Here is a 20,707-nt window from a genome sequence, read left to right on the forward strand (position 1 = left end):
TTCAGCATTGGTGCCTGAAAGGCTCCCCCAATAGTTGGCAAAGGGAGCCTGACAGACCGTATTGCTGCCCATGAGTGCTCAGGGCTACGTTTCTCCGGTCTCACGCGGCCAATGCTTATTGCATTGGCCATTACAACCGGCTGCCATAAATCGTTTCATTTGGATGGGGAAGGGCTTCCACCAGTTCTGGCCCTGGCAGACTCTCTTTTCTGCTATTCGCAGTGGGCTGGGATGATCATAGCGAGTGGATGGGTCCTGTGAAGAAGCACGCCCCACTGCACATCATCTTGTCACCCCGGGCTCCCACATGCAGACTGTCACCAAGGTTCTCTGCAGAGTTGAGGCCAAAAACGACCTTTAACAAGGAGCGGTCGTCGCGTAGCTCTGCCTCGCTCCTTGTCATTTCCGATGAAAAGAGACAGCCACGTACTTCCAAAACAAAGCTTTTCAGGTCGAGCCTGAGCAGCGCATGTGCTGCTCTGTGAGGCATGCTGTATTCCGGTATGGACTTGAAGGTCTGCCCATTTCCCACCCATCTTTTCAATTGACTCCTGTTACCGTCCTTTCTAAATCGTTGCTTTTCATTCGTGAATAAGCTTAATAGTCCCTCCTTGGTACCCGCCTTGTTTTCTTTTGTAACCTCCCATGAGGAATGGCCCTCTTACTTGTGTTGTTACTCGGTGTGTGATAATTACAGCCTTGAGAACTATTTTCTTAAACGGTTTTCTTCTGCCTGCAACAGAAGGCAGGGGAATACCATTTAAGAAAAAGTGGTTGATGCCTTTTTTTCTGTTTAGTCCTTTGTGTACAATGGCGGCACCGCGCTTTTTAGCTTTAAATATCTTTATATTGCTCGCGCTTTAGCTTAAGATGTTTAAAGCTAAAGCCCGGTGCCGCGATTGTACTTAAAGTAAATCAATGTAAAAAAAAGAAAACGTGCCGCTGCCATTTTTTTCAGCAAAGATTGAGTGAAGTTGAAGAGAAGCTGTATTGTGCAGAGATGGGTTTGGGTCCAAGCCGGAGTAACTCCCAGCTGAACCCTTGCTGAGGCAGAGGTGTATGTGTTGTGCCAGGGACTAAGTTCTCCTCTTGCTGGCTCAGAGACAAGCTTTCCATAAGTGGATCGGAAACTGCGTAACCCAGCCAGTGCTTTGTCAAAGCAGAGGATCACCCAGCTCTTCAGGGCAGGAGCCGTGTGTCCTGCCACAACATGGCCTTTCTACCAGTCCCAGATTCAGCGGCACTGTCTAATCCCACATCTCTTGTGTCATTCACAATGTTTCCAGTTTAGAGTGCAGGGGTACCCCTTTCAGTGTTGTCCGTTTTTTTAAAATAAATGACTTTGTGTGCACTCTGTGCACTGCAATATCCTCTACGGTACACAGGGGATTTTACGCTTGTTCTGGAATCCACTGCTAATCTCGGGCTGATATTGCATTGTCAACATTCTGCTCTGCTCTGCTTTGTTGTGTCACCAGTTAATTCACAATTGTCTTGTGTTCGAACACCCCTCTTATGCACAGCGCTCTGAGACCTGCTTGTGCGGAGTTTGCATTTTGCTAAAAACAATAAATGGATCTTTGGCGTGGGCAGTCGCGGCGTCACCGGGCGTTCAGGAGCCATTGTATGCAGGAGCCCATCACCCCTTTAGCTCATAGAAGTACTAGTCATCTGCTGGCCGCTTCAGAGCACTGCAAAGGGATAGGGGAGGGCTGCATGGAGTTGGTGGCGGAATGGCCTTTATGGATGATTGTACCACTTCGAGGCACTGATGGAGAGGAGAATTAAGTGTAGGCGTGGGAGATAGAGAACATAAGTGAAGAGGGGTGACGGGTAAGCAGAAGGGAACACTGCTTTCAGGCGTGCCACCCTTCACTATTCAGGGCACCATTCTCACCTAGAAAGGACTCTTAATGGAGACTGTGGGGGCATCCTGGCTGCTGAGTATTGAGTGGGTAACTGGGTGGGGGGGGGCAATAGAACGGGCAAGACTGTTCCTTTCGAGGGGGGGGGATCCATGGACCCCCCTCAGCGTGTTCAGCAACGAGTGGCTCTTGAAATGAAGTTGACATTAGGCAGGTGGCTTCGTCTCTCCTCCGCCTTTCTGACATCCCGTCTTGCGCCTACTATAATTGTCCATATTTTAAGGGTAATAACCTGTTTCATGCCGAGTTTTAACCGCGCTTCCAAGCACTGTAAACAATATGTGTTACTGTTACCCTGTGAAATTATATTTAATTTATCATCCTCGGAAGGATGGAGGGCTCCTTTTGCCTTTCTGTGGTTCTGACTCGTGGCCTGCAGATCACCGTACATCTCAGCCGTCTGGGTTTAACTCCTAAAGCCATCCTGCTAAATATCTGCACCTGCAACCACCGGCTCAAATTAAGCACTGACTGCAGGCTTCATCATGAACTGAGCAGGGACAGCGCTGTCACTTAATTGGTTGTCTTGAGCGCAGAGGCTCAGGTGAAAAACACTATGGAGCAGGTCTTGTGATCTGCACAAGTGGCGTGTAGTTTTGCTGGGATGCTGGGAATTTTTATACCAATATTTGGACCCTCCGACGCGTAGAAAAATAATAAAACCTTATTTATAGCTGCTTTATCAGTGCAAATTTGGATTTGTAACTGATTGTCAGGGCAACTATCACTAAAATGTCAAAACCTGTACACAGTTGTCCAGCAGGTTAATTACACATGATTTGCTACTTGACCTGGTTGAGTAAGTGCGCTGTTCCGTATCTGTGAAACCCTGGTGGTAGGGTGTGCCATGCACGGCTTCCACCTTGTAACCAGCACAACGCGCACTGAAACAGCTAGCAGGCACTATGGGCAGTATTTATAAGGTGCTGACATCGCTCAGTGAATTAATACTCGTCGCTGATGTCTCATGTATGGATAAGGCTGGCAAAACCAATGAATACTTCCCAGGTCGGTTAACTTGAGTATTGCTAGATTGGATACACAATGCTTAGAAACGGCAAACTTCTCCCCGGAGGAGAGTCCTCCTCCCCCTCCCTCAACATTAACTGCGTCTATTTTAGCCTTTAAATTACACCACTGACAACGTGCTTTGGTGCCCTAAAAGGTCGCAGTTTCTTCAAACATAACATAGTTGTACATTTTGCAATTTTAATGGTCAGTCATAAACATCCATGTTATCACATACTTTCATTGTCTTTGCAATTACCTTTGTACATTCCTTGTCGCTATGCGCTCTCACACAGTCTATTTGCGGGGGCCCTTATCGTCAGGGCCTCTCTCTCTGCGGTTTCAGGCTTCAACTTGCTACCGAATTTGGTGGTGTTCCGCTTACCGTGGACCCCTTGTTGGCCCCTCGTCTGCTCCTCAGGGCCCCTGGAGAGTGGCATCCCAAGGACCCTGTGTGAGCATTTAATCTATTCTGCCTGAGGCTGCGTCCTGACATTTCGCTCCCTCAGTATCCCTGCTGTGAGGCATCCCAAGGGCCCTGCGGGAGCATCACATCTACTCTGTCTGTGGCTGTGTGCCATCCTTAGCTCCCTCAATGCCCCTGTCGTGAGTCATCCCAAGGACACTGTGTGAGCCTTACATCTATCTCTAGTAATTGTTCTCTCTTTTATATATCTTTTCTGGTTTTTTTCTGCTTCACCTCTACCCTCGTGGCTGCGACGCCCACGTCCTTTCAGTGTGGGTGGGTGGGAGTCACTTTGTTCTTCGGGGGGTTATGTGAATACTCCGGGCACTGTGCCCTTATTTAAACCCCCCAGCTGCTCACCAGCTCGCCCCCGGATTGGGGGTGCCGTGACCTACCCTGGGGCGACCAATCCTGGTTGCCCCTTCTTTGTGGGCTTCGCAACAGGGAAGGGCTTCCCGCCTCCAGGTGGTGTTTGTCCCGGGCCCCCTTCGGTCCCAGCTTTGCCTTCCCCGACCCGGGCTTCAACCCCCCCCAGGAGGCGAGTAATCCTCCCCCTCCCTCAACGTAAACTGCGTCCATTTTACCCTTTAAATTATACCACTGACAACGTGTTTTGGTGCCTTAAAAGGTAACAGTGTATTCAAACATAACATGGTTGTACATTTTGCAATTTTAAAGGTCATTCATAAATATCCATGTGCTCACATACTTTGATACACAGAGGCCCGGACGATTGGGTGAATAAATTACCCAATCGTCCGGGCCTCTGTGTCTGCGGTTCCAGGCTTCAACTTGCTACTGAATTTGGTGGGTGTCTGTCAGGACCTGCCCGGGCTGCAAGTGCCGTTCCGCTTGCCCTGGACCCCTTGTTGGCCCCTTGCCTGCTCATCAGGCCCCCTGCTGTATGGCATCCCAAGGACCCTGTGTGAGCATTTCATCTATTCTGCCACATTTAGCTCCCTCAGTACCCCTGCCGTGAGGTATCCCAAGGACACTGTGTGAGCCTTCCATCTATCTCTAGTCATTTTTCTCTCTTTTGTATATCTTTCCTGGGTTTCTTCCGCCGCGCTACCTACGGTTTCACGATCGGAGGGAGTTCCCCCTGCTCTCCCTTTCCTTCCTTCTTTATGAGAAACCCATTAGCTCTAGCACCCCCACGATGTTTAGCAGGAACATATCCATCCCCTCCCCGTCACGTGCACCCCGTCCTCCAGGTGATAACCAGGGGATCACAGGTTGATGAAACAGTGTCTCACTAAACCCCAGCCGTTGACCCTACATATTTTTGCTGTGGTGATATTCAGTTTACGTCTGGACTTCTCCACCGCCCCCAGATCCAAGGCCCCTCTCCATGCTCTGCGCACTATTATTTCTGAAAAAATCACTTAGGCTGGGCGCACCAGTCTTGCCATGGTTGAGAGGCCTCCTTTTTTTTTTTCTTCCAGGAGGCCCCTCCTTCCTATTGCTGCCAGGTCGTTTCCTCCTAGGTGGACCACCACCACATCCGGTCTGCCACCTTGCCCCATAGCTTCCCGCTCTGCGGGGATCAGTTGGTCCCATTTCATCCCCGATCGCCCCAGCCAAATTACTTCAGTGTCCCGAAGCCAGATTCCGCTGAACTCCCGTCTGGCCGCCGCCCACCGTTATGCTCGTGTTATGTAGGAGTGACCTACGATCCAGACATTCTTGCGCCGCTCAGCCGGACCTAAATGGTGGGGGAGGGGGAGAAACCGGACTCAGTACATCGTGGGGCGTATGTAACATTTGAACGCGCCGGATGCCCATCTCCCTATCCCATTGATCTGGTCAGTTCCCAAACCTAGCCCTGCAGCTGAGGTGGCTGCCCCAATTCGCAAGGAGTGGGATCTGAACGCCCTAGCCGGGATTCCTACCTTATCTAGCGCCTTACTCATTACTGCTATGAATTGGAACCTGCTCAAGTACGACCCATTCCCCTGCGTTAGCAGTGGCCCCGTTTGTGTTTCCCGGGTTGCATGTACCTTTAAACTAAGCACACTGGACAGCATGACTTGTCCTTGATGCAATTTATCCTGTTCCACTTCCCTCTGCCTGCCTGGTCCGTTTTTGAACACTGCAGTAGGATATTCACGTGTCCCTCCCTTAGTTCTACGTCGGCCATGCATATGCAGTCTACTCCTGGGTTGTCTATAGCGGGGGCCACCAACTCGCTGACCCTGTATGCCCCAAAGAACGCGGGCGCGAACGTTGCCCTAAAGAGTGTGGCCTCCAGTTCCGTGGTGCATATTTCCTCCAGTGACCCTATCATTTGCTGTAGTATTCCAAAGTGAATGGGCTGCCTACTATCCCTCTTTGTTTGCTGCAATATGCCCCATCCTCTCAATGCTATTCTTCATCGGAAAGACCTTTTCGGGTCCTCCCCCGCTGCCATCTTTGTGTAGTATGCTGCGGTATTAAGGTGGGCCTGGACCCAGGATTTCGTTTTTCCTGTCAAGAATGCCCATTCTATGAAGCTTAAGACCTCTTCTTGCCCTGCCAGCTGGCCCATGTCCCCTGTTACGTCTGCAAACTACGCCCAGCACTTACGGTATCGGTGCTCTGTCTTAGGGGCCAGTGCGTTGTCCAGCATCATCTTTAACCCAGGTCTACCCATGCCTCCTCCGGCACCGGGGTCCGCATCCGGGGCGTGCTCTCGGAATCTGCTCCACTAAAAACGAGAAATGGCATACGCAATTGAGTTGTATACCCCTGGGATGTGTCGTGCCCTAAGCGCGATGTTTGCTTTTAAGTGGCACTCGCCTAATTGACCACTGCCGGACATTTTGCTGATCATGTGCTGATTGCCTGCACTGCCGCATGGTTGTCAGACCATAGAAGTATCTGGCTGTTGGCCAGCCGTTGGGACAAAATGTGGAATGCTACAACAATGGGGAATAACTCCAGTAGGGAGATGTTGGCGGTGACCCCTGCCTTTTGCCAGCTTGCCGGCCAAGCCCCTGCCGTCCATGTTTTACCTAGGAAGGCCCGAAGCTGTAACCTCTGGCCGAGTCCGTGTAAAGCTCAAGTTGGTTAGCCTGCACCCATGGCTCACGTCACATGAGGGTGCCGTTGAAATTGGTCAGGAAATGTTCCCACTGACCCAAGTCCTCCTTCACCCCCCTGCGTCAGGCGGCCCCTGTGTCATGCCCCTGTGGTGCGTCCGTGTCATCCAGGCTTAGCGTCTGCCGAAGGCACGCCCCGCGGGGACTACTCTTGTGGCAAAATTCAGTTACCCCAGCAGCTTTTGCACTTTGCCTAGTGTCGCCTTTTTCTGTTGCCCCAACCTGCCAATGATCTGCCTAGCTCCGCCACATTCTCGGGCGGCAGTTTGCATGTCCCGGCCACCGAGTCCAGCTCCATCCCTAGGAAGGACAGTTTCGTGGTTGGGCCCTCTCTCTTGTCCTGAGCTAGGCGCATTCCCAACTCCCGAGCCAGGTCTATGAAACTGTGAAGGAGATTTGCACATTCCTCTGTGCCTGCCCCTCCGATGAAAAGGAAGTCATCCAAGTAGTGGATCCGTCCTCCCTCCGGGGCGCGTGTTCCCAGCTCCCGCTCCAAGAGTCCGCAAAAGGCCTCGAGGTATGATCAGGATATGGAGCAACCCATTGGCAGGCATTTGTCATAGTAGTATTGGCCGTCTAGCTGAAAACCTAACAAGTGGTAGCTATCTGGGTGTACTGGCAAGTGGGGGAAGGCCGATTCTATGTCTGTTTTTGCCAACAGGGCCCCCCTCCCTGCTTGTCTTATTAGGTCTACTGCGTCATCCACTGATACGTATGCTACTGAGCAACTCCCTTGCTCCAGCCTGTCGTTGATGGAGTCCCCGTGGGGGTGCGACAGATGATGTATTAACCTAAACTTGCCTGCCTCCTTTTTAGGCACGCCCAGAGGAGATACCACCAAATCCTCCAGCGGGGGCAAGCGAACGGCCAGCTACCCTCCCCAGCTGAACTTCCTTTTCCACCTTCTCTTGACTTCAGGTTCCGGCTTTCCCAGCACCCCTGGGTCCTTTGTAAGGGATGGGAAAAACTTTTGTGAAACCTTCCGCTAACCTTTGTCTGTTTTACGCCTTGGGATAATGACCTAATAAAAATAACAGTCTGCTTGTCTTTATGGGGGTGGGTAGCGGCTACCCCCCATCTGCACCCCATTTGCCCCTTTTTGGGGCCGCCTGCTCCTCACTTTTTTGTGCCTCCCTGTCCCCGGGCCTACTTGCAGCGGGTGGTTTCATCCGCAGGACTGGCATGGGTGCTTCAACCTCCAGGCGGCCCCTCACTTACAATCATACTTGTTGAATTTTCAACATGACTTTCCTCATTTGCTACTGCCTTGGTTCTTGCCTTTGAACGCCTGTCCCTGCCCCTCATATTTTCCTTTACTCCTGTAGGGATGAAATTGGTCTCCCTTGAGCTGTCCCCTTCTCTGGCAGCTACCATGTGCGTTGTGATCCCCTCCATGTCCTGGCAATTCCACTCAATCACTGGCCACGTCTGCATCTTTTCCCTGAAGCCCTCATCGTATTTCAACCATGCGTCCCCCTGGTATATCTGTTGTGCATCATGCACCTTCTGTTCATATAAAATAAGTGCCGCCACACTCCGGGGGAATTTTTAGATGAATACGCATGCTAGGGTCCTGAACGCCCTCAGCCGATTCTCCAGTGAACTTTCTACCCTGGGCTTGCGTCTATCCCTCCTGTCATCCTCTTTTTTTTGTCCTGCGTCGTCCGGTCCAAGCCTGCTTGGCGCACTTCTAGCAGTGAAAAAATGTCTATAAATTCCTTTCTCCAGATTCTTTATTTTACTGTCTGTGGGATGAGATTGGCCAATTCTAGGAGTTTAGTGGCAGTGGGGGGGGCTCTCCCGGGAATGGGCGTAGGTACTCGCTGGCTGGTTTTCCCTATGGGTCCGGGCCCTCCCCTGCTCTGCTTTTTCCCACAACAGTGCCCCCGGGGCTGCTCCCCCTGCGTGGTTTCTTCGGACCTTACTTCCTCAACCTGGTTTGCCCGCTGAGGGTTCTCCTTTCCCTTGCCTGTTGCCCCCTTCGGGTCCCCTACTTTCTTTGATCTCTGCTCTGGCTCCTCCCACTCTTCTTTGCATTCCACTGCCCCCCCCCCTCCCACAAAAGGAGATCCCGTCCATGCCATTGCTACCAGGGCATCCATCCCGCCGGGTGAGCTGGTCCCTGTCCCCATGATTCTCCTTCGAAACCCCGTTGGTCCCTTCCTTGCCCTGCCTGCCAGGGGGATTGTAGGGGCCAGGGCCCCTGCATCGCTAGATTGTGTACTCCTAGCTGCGTTCCCAAGTTTACAACTTGCCCTGGTCCCCCCTCTGCTGAACCAGCACGCTGCTCCCCCTTGCGCCTTCCCCTTGCGCTCTTTGCGAGGTGCTTACCAGTGTCATTGTCCTCCGTGCTGCTCCGCCTTCTGCGTGACTCTTGATGGGCCGCCGTGCTGGCTACAGACCCCTTCTCACTGATGCTCTCCTTGGTATCCGAGCTGGACAGCATCTCGGGGGGTTGCTGCCCTCCTATTCCTGGCTTGTGCGCTCCTGCCCCCATTGTGCTCGGCCTTTCCAGCAGCAGCATTCTTTGCTCCTTCCTTGATGATCTTCCTGGGGGCCGCCGTTTTGGCTACATGCCCCCTGCTTCCTGGTTTCTTGAAGGGTGGTGCATGAGGGGATGCCCGCAGTGGCTTCTCCCCCTTCCCGTGGGCCCTTTCCCCCATGGGCTGATCCATCCAGGATCTACCTTTCAGGGCCACCAGAACCCTGGCATTTTCCAACATGGCCTGCAGATCAGCGTGTAGATCCAGTCCTGTATTCCCTCTCTGCCTATTTTGGCCCTTTTCGGGGGCCTCTGGATGCCCCATGCACCTCCCTGAAACTTGCTGGCAGCCTTGTTTCCCTCCCAGCTTCCCCACAACCTCTTGCCATCTTAATCGACACTTTCTTCTTCCACCTAGGTCTGGCCACCCGTTTCTGCAGCCGCCGCTGCTTTCTTGTGCTTCTGCGTGGAAAAAACCCAGGTAATAAATCAGGCCCCCAAGATTGCAGCCACTGTTGCTTAGAGCTCTCCCCGGTCCGTGCTTTCTCCTCCCAGAAATTTGCTGTGGTACGAGTGTTAAAGGGCCCAAAAACCCCTTGTGCTTCCTTCGCCCTCACCAGTCACAATGGGTCAAGGCGAGGTTCGTGCCCTCTCCGGCTGAAACATTTGCGTGATAAATGCCCAAAAAAGGTTCAACGATCCTTCGTGACCCCTCGCATTCACCCCTCGCGCGGTCTCTGTTTCCCTCTCTGGCCGCTGAACATGCAGACCCGGGGCTCCTGTTCCTTTAAGGCTGCTTCGGGCGGCCCCACCTTGTCGAGCCTCCACGCTCCTCCTCTGGGTGCAGGCTCTAGCCTCAGCGTGTGTTCCGTCTGGCTGCACCGGTGGCCCTCGTCTGGCTGTACAGCTGTGTGGCGGTCCTGGGGGATGGTTCACGCTGGAAATCGGCTTCCGTCCCTCACGCTGGTTCCAGCTGCCTTTGCGCCGCTTCTTCCTCCTCCTGGTGCTCAAGGCGCCAGTTCTTCCACCACGCCCAGCTCCTCCTGGCAACGAAAGGGCTGGTATTCCTCGTCCTGGTGATCGAGGCGCTGGTTCTTCATCCACGACAAGGTCCACGCCCCTTCTCTGCTCGTCGTCTTCGGGTGAGGAGGATTCACTTTGTCCCTCTTCGGCGGGGGGGGGGGTGTTTATGTGAATAATCTGGGCCTTTGTGCCCTTATTTAAACCCCCCCCACCACTCGCTGTGGCCTACCGCGGGGCGACCAATCCTGGTTGCCCCTTTTTTGTGGGTTTCGTGACAGTGGGGTGGGTCTCCCCGCCTCCGGGTGGTGTTTGTCCCGGGCCCCCATCGGGTCTGGCTTTGCCTTCCCCGGCCCGGGCTTCGAAGTGATATAAAGCGCTTTGTAACCAAATTTGACATGTACACGAGTCAAGTTGAACTGATGTTGCAATTTGCCAATGAATCATAGGGTGGTGCTGCAACCCTGGTTTTGCAATAGCATGGCTCGCGTGCGTGGAACCCGATTCTTTTTCGGATTTACAGTATTTTGTCAGCTCTTGTCTGTCTGACCTCTGCCTTGCTTCAGAGTGAACGAGGCTGCTACCGAAGGGCAACTCTATAAGTAGCCTAAATCAACGTATTTCGGTTCCCTACAAGACTGAAGCTGGAGAACCAGGTTCGGGTCTGGCAGGAGGTTCAAGCATCCTGTGATTCTGGGCTAATCACTTAGGGCTAGATGTAGGTGGCTAAATACCGGTCGGTAACGCAGAAATTCGGTAAATTTCAGCGTTACCGACTGGTATTTAGCCATTCCTAATGTAGGTAAGTAATCAGTAAATAAGGAATCGGTAAATACCGATTCCTTATTGCTCTTGCATTTAAGGAATCGGTAATACCGAATCCTTAAATGCAATGTAGGAAGCACATTCAAGAGTGCTTTTGAGCCTTAAGAAATCGGTAATTACCACCAACTTCAAATTGGTGGTAATTTACAGATTTCCTTTAAAAAATCACTTTTTTGTGTTTTGTAAAGTGCCATGTGGCACACATTCATGCCCTTAGGGCATGTATGTGCGCCACATGTGCACACATGCACATTTCAGGGGTGCAACAGGGTGTCCTTTTGACACCCTGGCACCCTTGAAAGTGCTCCCGCTATTACCGATTTGGTAATACCGAATCGCTAATAGTAAATGTCTTCACATTCATTCCTATGGGTCTCCAAGCCCATAGAAATGAATGGGTAGGTATTGCTTATTACCGAATCTTTACCTACATAGGAAATACCGATTTCTTAATAGCGAATCGCTAAAATTCGCTATTAAGAAATCGGTATTTCAGATTTACCTACATCTGACCTTAAGTCTCCTCGTGCCTAAAAAAGCAAGCATTTGCAATGCAATAGGTCTCACATTACTGAAAGTTTGAGCTATTGGCGTTGCATTATTATTTGCAACACTAATAGGTCAAACTTTCAGTAATGCGATACTTATTGCATTGCAAATGCTTGTTAATATGGGGCTATCGTATGCTGGCCCACCATCATAAGATAGCCTCTAGCTTTGCACAGTTCTCAAGCAACCCTTAAATATTTCCTGAGGTGGTTTTCAGGATTTAACAATTACAAATGTGGATTAATAGTTCTAGTTCATTGGGTGTGGTAGTGGTGTCGTTTAAAAACACAGTTTGTCAAGGACAGTTGTAATGAAATGATCTGCTTTAAGCAAGCTATAATAAAGAATTTGATAATATTCCTTTATGATCTGTTAAAAATAAAGTCAAAATGTGCATATTCAGACACAATTGATCTGCTTCATTGTCAAATACAAGTAGATTTCATGCACAATATTACAAGAGCCGCTTCACCTGTTTTTATATGGAGCTTAATGTTTTATTTTAAGGCCTCGCTTTTCAAAAGGAATATGGGCATTTTGTGCTGTGTCACGGTGAAGTGCATAGACCATGTTTGAGCAACAAAGTTATTTGCAATCAGAAGTAGAGGTCAGTAAGCAAATTCATTCCTTGTGCTAATGTAAAAAGGTTTACAACACCCAAAATATTCTCCAGTAACATTCATAATTTTTATATATTTTTTTAATGCTTTTTTGCATTGCTCTCCCAGGTGTGGGATGCACTAAATACTAACCATGTTCATGTCCTAGGATGCAGTCACAACTTTTTGACGAGGACCAGAAAAGAAACACATGGGCCTTTTGTAGAAAAAGACCAGATTAGGGTGCCATCAGGAGCATATGCCAGATTGCCCCTAAAGGCAGCAATTGCGGCACCCAGACCAGGGAGGAGAGGGCATAAAGTGTTGCTTTTCCAAAAGCGCCAAAAATTGTTGCAAGTTAAATTGAGTAAAAAGACTTCAAGATTAATTACCTTAAACAACTGCTTCTGAGTCTACTTTGGCAATTTGCGATTTAGCATGGTCCTCCCAATTCACAAATTACATGGATTTTATATGGAAGTAAAATTAAGCAAGTTCAAGAGTTTGTGTCCATAAATTGCATTACCAAATAGAGAATCCTAGCTGACTGTTGCACTGATAGAGCAATTCATAAATACAATGTCTTCATATGGAATGGAAGATCCAAAACTGCCCTACATATATCATATAACATGCAGATTAAGTAAAACAAAGTTCTTGATAAGATACTGCTTTCAGGAATGTTTTTTCTCTTCATTTTTTGATATTACTAAATATATAATTGTTTATTTAAGAACTACAATTCTGAACTGTGCCTTTGCAGGCACACAAATCATTGCAGGGTCTAATTAATCACTGCAAATCTGTTATCAGTTTTTGTAGTGTTTGAGTGAATAAATAATAATCTTCCGGATAACAAGGTCCTCCTCTAGCCATATTCCCTGTCTTTGCTTCTCCATAGAAGGAATTGGTGCTCATGACATCTCAGACTAGTGCCACAGATGCAACTTTGACTGACTACTTCCTCCCCCACTACAGAGCCATGTGTCCCCTCCAATCTCATCCTAAATGGTACAGTCTGATTGCCAATTTATTATCTTTTTGTGCCTTTTTTACCCTAGAATTTAGTGCAATGAATCTGTTTCCTCTTTCTGAATTTTAGGCCTGATTTATGTCTTTGCCGAGAGGGACGATGGCAACACACAGCTGATTTTCAATGCCTGTCACCTCCAGGAACAACCTGTCTGTAAGGGTTAAACTCCCATGGTGAGGGGGGCATTGTTTTTTTTTGTTTTTTGTCTTTTCAAAAAGAAAATCCCACGTAGGGATTTTCAAAATAAAAACAAAGTTTAAAGTATGGCTCTGCCATGTGGATGGAGCCGTCTGTCAAAATTGCAATGCATCGACAGGAATAGTCAAAACTGCGGTTCCTGATAGTGCTAGAAATGTCTGCTGGGCCAGCAGACATTTGTTAATTTGGCAGGTGGGGACTCCGTCAGAGTCACAGAGTCAACTTTGGGACCCAACTGAGACAAACTTCAAACTGCATGAAAATTTATCTCCTAAGTCTTTGATGTGTCTGCTTACTGTTTTTTGAGCATCCATGACATTAGACAAACAGTAAATATTTGTGAGCTTAAAGTATTTGTTCATGTTCTCCTCAGGTGTCACTCCACGGTCAGGTTGGGCTGTAGATCCTTTTGGGCACAGCTCCACTATGCCCTACCTGCTCAAGCGCTCCAACTTAACCAACATGCTTATCCAGAGAATTCATTACTCTATCAAGAAGCACTTTGCAGCTACGAAGACCCTGGAGTTCATGTGGAGGCAGTCCTGGGGTAAGGGACACTAGTAACTGTGTTGAAGGTTTACACTAGACCATTGAATTGATGAGACTTAAAGTGGACTTTCAGAGTATGAAAATACCAGTGGCCCTGATGTAGCTCTAACCCACTGGGGTGTCAATTTCCTTAATGAACAACACTAATATTACAAGGAATTCCAGTATAACAATAAATGTTACATTTGGTGGGGACTCGTGCAGGTATAAATTTCACACCCAAGCTTTTCAAACTACTTTTTACTCCTCATATTATCAGTCAAAGATATCAAAAAGCAAATAATTTTCACATTGGCAGGCAATTTATCGGTTGTATTCAAAGATACGTTTTGTTATACCTAGCACCTCAACTACTAAAGTCCATCATCAATACACATCACATAAGTATTATTTATGTTTAAAATTACACAACAGCCTTGGACATAATCAATATAGTATTTATTGATTCCTATTCCAAGAATTTAAAAGTTGTATCGCATAGCTAATTTCATTGTCCCTTTAGACGTGTTGGCTGTTCGACTTTCTTTTAAATTAATTAATTCCTGGTTGCTTTTCTGAATCACAGATTGACTAACACGAGTAATTAAAAAAAACTGGCTATCCAATGCAACATTTAAATCTTCAAATCTTGCTGAATTTCAGATGATCCAACAGGTTTCTCACGAATAGAAATAGTGTGGTCCAAGAAAAAGCACGAAGTCCTACAATGACTTACCTCTACAGTTTTCTTCCTTGATTGATGACGTTGACCGACATTGGGACCCATTAGCTTGAAAGTTACAGGCAGAAGAAAGCTAGAACCAAGGAAAACCTATTTGGCCCAATCAATCTGAATTGCCCACACGTTATAGGGCTTTGTGATTCATGTGAATTTAGATCATGCCAGGGGTCCTGTGATCATGCCTGTTTGAAGCAACAACAATTTGTATAAACTTTTTTGTCTGAGCATTGTGAAGATAAGTCAAGTCACTTGCTGTAATCTAGATGCATCTAGCAGGATCTGAGTGCCATCAACATACATAAAAATGTTTAGTTACAGGACTCCATCAAAGCAGAAAAGGGGATCGAATATATGTTTTAAAAGTGACAGTGCTAGAACCCTGCAGTTTAAGTCTTGTAGATGACTAATTCATATGGTGTAATAATCATCAATTGGCAATTGTTACAACAAACCAATGAAATTCAAGTTATTTTAAAGCTAAGCCTTTGCTCTCAACAGTTGGAAACTTGGTAGGGAGAAGCTAATGTTCAACTATGTCAAAGCAGTAAGTTGGTTCAGCAGAGCCAATATACTGACACTGACCCAATCAGCGTCTGCATCAGCAGCTTCCTGGAGCTGCCTGATAATAATTTTTTCCATCAGTTTTGACATAAATGTCAATTGAGAAATGTATTGATAGCTCATAGGGATAGCGATCCATCTGAGGCAGGCATTTTTCATGGAACAAACAAGTACCTCCAACTTCCAGGTTATTGACACCTGCTCCTAAAATCAAGGAAGCCTTAATCAGTGTTCTGAATAAAGAGCTGGTCATAGTGATTTCCTCACTATAGCTAGGCAAATGTCATGTGAGAATAGCATCTGGCCTATTAAGTATACATTTAATTATAAGTCAAAGATGAATCAACAGGACTGGTTTTTCTGCACGAGGAACAAACTTTTACTAAGGTGACATTTATTGTGGATGGTCTCGATCTCAGAGTGAAGTTTCCTATTGATATGTGTAATTTTTCCAAATTCAGATTTTAGTGTTTTAATTAGTCTAAAAATGTCTTTAGAGATGCTAGAACCCTTTTCAAGTCTTTATTGTTGTTTGTTTTCATCATTTTACAGAGCAACATGACAACTCCAAGCTAATTTGGTATCCTTTAAGAATTTAAGTAAAGTAAATTCAAATTTGTAGCCATTTATTTGCCTTTGTTAGGTGTTCCTTCTATTAGTTTATATTAGATTAGATTAGAAGTTTATAAAGCGCCTGGTTACTCCAACGGAGTGTCCCCGCGCTAAGAATTCTTCCTCGCCGTCAGTAAGCAAAAAAAACTCCACTAACTGCAACACCGTTAAATGGTCCGGGATATCCTGAAAAACCAAGTTTTTTTTTTTTTAGTTATTCTTTTTATTTTGAAAACAAGACCTTCATCATCACCATGGTTACAGAATAATATTGTTTCACTTCTCCTAGTCACATTTTTAGGATTCCTAACAATCTTATTTTACCCGCAAGATGCCACATCTTTTGTTCCCCCCACAATCTATGTTTTCAGTTGTTTCCTCCCACGTCCTCTGTGGCATTGGGGCCACACATGGGTTACCTCTAAATTCGTTCCATTTATTCCACACCTTCTCCCATTTTTGGGGCTTCCCCTGTTGGTATAGACTGCCTTCTCCGCCACCATGCACCAGCCCATATCCTTCTTCCAGTCCCTCATGGAGGGGACTGAGTCTGCCTCCCATATTCTTGCTATATTCCTTTTGGCTATCATCAATGCTAGGGTCACGCCTATTTGGTCACCTCTGCCCAGGTCAGTCTGCTCACACACAAAAAACCAAACAATCTTCCTCCCAACCGCGCTCTTTGCATTTTTGGGATGATCAGCCTTGCACTACCTGAAGAACTAAGACCCCTAATAGGCCTAAAATGTGTAATCAAAGGAAATAGGTAGCTAGGGCCTTTCTCATTTAAAATTCTATGGCACAAGCATAGGGCTTTGAAAGTCACTCTGTCCTGTACAGGGAGCCAGTGTAGTTTTACAAGAGCTGCCCCTAAAAGGGAGCGTCTCAGGATGTTAAGTAACATATGGGCTGCCGTATTCTGTACTCTCCAACATTCTCATTCTGCCTTTTGTAGCTCCAAGATATAGAACATTGCAATAATCCAAGCAGGAAACAATCACCACCTGGATGATGTTTTTTTTTGCTACCTGTGGTAGCAAATCTAGTATTGCACGCAGAGTCATCAGCATGCCAAAGCAAGTGCCGACTAGAGATTTGTTCATCAAAAGACAGTGTAGTATCAAACCACACCCCTAGGTTTTTTTTTAATCTTAGGCTTATGGAGCAGGGTCAGCACTAATTCAGGAGGCTACCAAGCATGGGACCAGATAGAAGGTTGTTTGCCTACTACCAAAATGTTGTATTTTCCTGCATTTAAGTGCAAACAACTAAATTTCATCCACTTGGCCAGATCTAGACATGCTCTGAGCTTAGGAGCGGTCTCAGCTTCATTCTGTTCCTTAGTAATATTCAGCTGAGTATCATCGGCATAGGATAATATCTTCACCCCATGATTAGCTACTACATCTGCTAGTGGGCGCATGTAGGCATTAAACAGAGTTGGACTTGGTGCTGAGCCCTGTGGAACCCCTTCCACAGGGATTGGATCTCTGATTTGAAAGGCCATTGGAAGACTTGAAAGGACTTGTCTTGGAGAAAATCTGTGATCCAATCCAGGGTACCACCCATAACTCCAAAGTTTCACAGTTGTTTCAGGAGAAGGCCATGGTAGACTGCATCAGAGGCAGCTCTAAGGTCCAGCAGGATCAAGGCTGCCGTCTTACCTTCATCTGCGGCACTTTTCAGCGATTCAGAGGTTAAGAGCAAAAGAGATGCTAAAGTGTGTTGTTACATGGCTTAATTGATTTGACTTGTGTTTTTGCTTGGGATGAGTACTTTTATAACAGATAAAAGATGATTGTTAAAATGCCCCAGTACAAGATCAGGATGTATCAAAGAGAGGTTTGATTAATGGGATTGTCTGCTCCTGAATTAAGAAAGGAATGGCTGTGTATTGTCTGTCCATGACAATTGATGGGTTCACCTGACTGCAGACAGATATTTTGAGTAAAGAGAATACTTAATGAATGGTCTTCCCTGTGATTTGCAGTGTTGAACAGAATATTAAGTCATACACATGTAAAGAGATCCAATGGCATCTTAAACTAAGGATTACAGGGAGATGGTTGCCAGCATGGGCAGTGACTAGAATTGGATTGGGTGATGGTGACTGGGGAGAACGATAAAAGAGAAGGATACCTTGGGGGGGGGAGGCAAGGGATGAGGGTTACCCGTGGATAGTAATTAGCTTTTTTTGTTGGTTTTTTTTACAAGGATACACCGCAGAATAATGGAATCCTATATAGCAGTGTATTGCTAACGTTTCCTAGTACTTGTGCACAACATTAATTCTCGTACTTCTGTAATGATCTAAAATATATAAGAATATATTAATTTTACGTTTTGTTATAATTACCTTGCAGACCAAACAGTTTAGTAGAGAAATAATTAGATTTTGTTCTTGATCTTTTGAAACCTCATAGTATTTTGGAGGGATGTCAGAAGTCCATTTTTTCTTAGTTCTGTGCACTATTACCTTTAAAAGCAAAGTAATAAGTCCTTCTTGCCTTGAGAGGAAACTGAGATGCATATCCCATATGACCATATGAGTAGAAAATCAAGCGGTATATTATCTCGATTAAATATCTATTCCGAGTAAATTCCTTTTCCAGAAGCATTCAACATCTTAAGAAATAAATTCACATTGTACAAGTCTCCGGGAATACATCTGTTTAATATTTAAGAATGGTACTAGGATGTTTAGCCTAAGGATTTTTCAGTACAGGAAACCATTATAAAGATGGCAGGGTGGTACATTATTGGCATCTTTTTGTGCAGTCTTCAGTAAAGCACTGGAATAATGTAGTATCTTCACATTTAGTTTGCTAAAGTGGGTGGGTGTAACCATAGCTAGTGCATCATTAGAAAACGAATTGCGTAAAATAGACATTTCTGCCACTCCATCAAACGGAGGTGTCTGATGCTAAAATGGGTTGAAGTTTAATAGAATATAATGGTGAGTCTTCATCCTCGTTCAACGGCTAGGAAGCTCGCTGATAGATTTCTGGATCTGGATTTAATCAATGCCCGCCGGCAGTTGACCATGATTTGAAAGTCACCCCCCTTTACTCCCCCTTCCCAGAGGTCCAGATGTTTATTGCTGTGGGCTGGAATTGACGCATTGGTCAAATTGTAAGTGGTAGGCAATCCGTTGGGAATAGGCTAGGGGAATACGAAAGGTGCCAGTACTGCCTGGCTGGTATGCCATATTGCTGGCGTGTCCGCTGGTGAGCCATGACAGCCGGGTGCTTTCATCTGGGCCTGTTTCGAGAAGTGTATCTTTGGGTGTTGATGCTGCTCCCTCGGAGCAGATGGCTCCGGGGGGCGGTGTGACTCTTACTGCTTCCCTGTGATTGCCTTCCATTCGCCCTGTGGGTGTATGTTACTGTTGTAGTTTGTGCAACAGGTGAGTATTGCTTCTTGATTGTGGGCACACTATTTGCTTATGTGATTTACTGTGTAATTATTATTGCATCTCTGTTTGCTCACTAGGCCTATAACCTTTTTTTGCTGTGTGTACTATTGCCAAGAATCCCACTCCTCTGACTGCTTGCTGCTTGATTTGTGTGTAAAACTTAATAAAAATATGTACCCAAAAAAGTTTCATTAAATAGAACTGTTAAATTAGGAACTTTTTTAAAGTGTTCATACATCAGTGGCCTTATGGCGCTGGGAAGCCACTCATAACAGGATAAAATGTATATGACACAGACACATTAGAATACCAAGGCAGAAATCCATAAAGAGATAGACTGGAGTGAATTTGAATACCTACGTTTCGAATTAACCTGACCGGCACAGCTGGAGATTCCATCTGTATGGGCCAGTAGGAATCCTGCCAGAGACCTACTCGGCCACTTACCACTTCCACCACCACCTTTTGTATTTTCTTCATTCAGCTTTAGTCAGTTGCTGTCCACACAAACCCAGATGTCCCTCATACAGTGCTGAAAATTAGGACCTGACAAGGGATCACCCTCGAGCGTCATCCACTTGCATATAGGTGACCGATCTAGAATGGATGAGCTTGGCCAAGAGTGAAAGTAAAGTTTAAATAAGTTCTGTAGGAATGCTTTGCTCTGGGGTGCTCACAGTCCAGAGGAATATCTAGATCAGTGAAGTGAGAAAGATGCATTGATTAAGTCTGACCAGAGGCTAAAGGTTAAACCAAGCCATTGCTAAGCCAGTGCCCCTGCTGCCGCAAGGCACTGCAATACAATGCCATGGTCAAAAGTATCAATCTCAGCTGATAGATCTAATAAAATCAATGCCCTGAAGACGATAAAACCATGTTTTAAGAAAATCATTCGCATAGCAAGCAGGAGTGCTGTTACTTTGTGAGGTTAGTCTCTCCCCCATTATTGAGTTCCTACTTGGATATGTTTCAGCTTATATGTGGCTTTTCTGCTTATAGTGTACCAGATTGTAAACCACTATGTGTTCTCCTTCCTAGATCCTCACAAGAGCACAGACATCTTCTGCCATATGATGCCCTTTTACAGTTATGATGTGCCCCATACTTGTGGACCTGACCCCAAGATCTGCTGTCAGTTTGACTTTAGGCGCCTCCCTGGTGGCAGGATTAACTGTCCTTGGAAGGTGCCACCTAGAGCCATTACTGAAGCTAACGTGGCTGAAAGGTTAGTAATTTACCATAAGAGCTATCAGAATGTGCTGTTGTTTAAACACGTTACTACTTAACACTCCACCTCTCTTTTCAATATTAGATTGCACAGTCAAATATTCACATTTCTTTACTTTTTTAATATAAAGTAAATTGGTCAGTCTAACCCACATGTTATTCTCTTTCAGCGTGAAACTATTTCTCTTTCTTCATGTACACCATTAGGTACAGTTATGCATGAGATAGTATAGCATTATTTCCTAGTAAGTGTCCTGGTGTGGCTACACAAAGCCTATATTACTATGCTTAATATGCTTATTAATGTTATTGACAATAATGTTTAGTTATCTTTATATTGGCTTCAGACTTTTTCTTTTAATATTTGGATTTGAATGTCTGCATTTATTTTTCTTCTTTGTAAATTCTGATTGTGGGAGATCATTTCTAATTAAATG

The 20,707-nt window shown here is 46.3% G+C and overlaps 1 protein-coding gene and 1 long non-coding RNA gene across 7 annotated transcripts in view; both read left to right on the forward strand.

Annotated features, from left to right (window-relative positions):
- MAN2A2 (mannosidase alpha class 2A member 2) overlaps positions 1 to 20,707 on the forward strand; it is a 658,091-nt gene that overhangs the window by 176,235 nt on the left and 461,149 nt on the right. For all 6 annotated transcript variants that reach the window (XM_085644368.1, XM_085644371.1, XM_085644369.1 and 3 more), the window contains 2 exons: positions 13,559 to 13,732; positions 20,082 to 20,268. In XM_085644368.1, coding sequence (XP_085500494.1) covers positions 13,559 to 13,732; positions 20,082 to 20,268 — 361 coding nt within the window. The remainder of the gene's footprint in view (positions 1 to 13,558; positions 13,733 to 20,081; positions 20,269 to 20,707) is intronic.
- Positions 20,468 to 20,707, forward strand: part of LOC146860481 (uncharacterized) — a 29,872-nt gene continuing 29,632 nt past the window's right edge. Inside the window, exon 1 of the long non-coding RNA XR_014978822.1 lies at positions 20,468 to 20,515. This is a non-coding gene — a long non-coding RNA (uncharacterized LOC146860481). The remainder of the gene's footprint in view (positions 20,516 to 20,707) is intronic.

Source organism: Triturus cristatus, chromosome 3_1 (genome assembly GCF_964204655.1).
Source record: "Triturus cristatus chromosome 3_1, aTriCri1.1, whole genome shotgun sequence".
Classification (NCBI taxonomy): domain Eukaryota; kingdom Metazoa; phylum Chordata; class Amphibia; order Caudata; family Salamandridae; genus Triturus; species Triturus cristatus.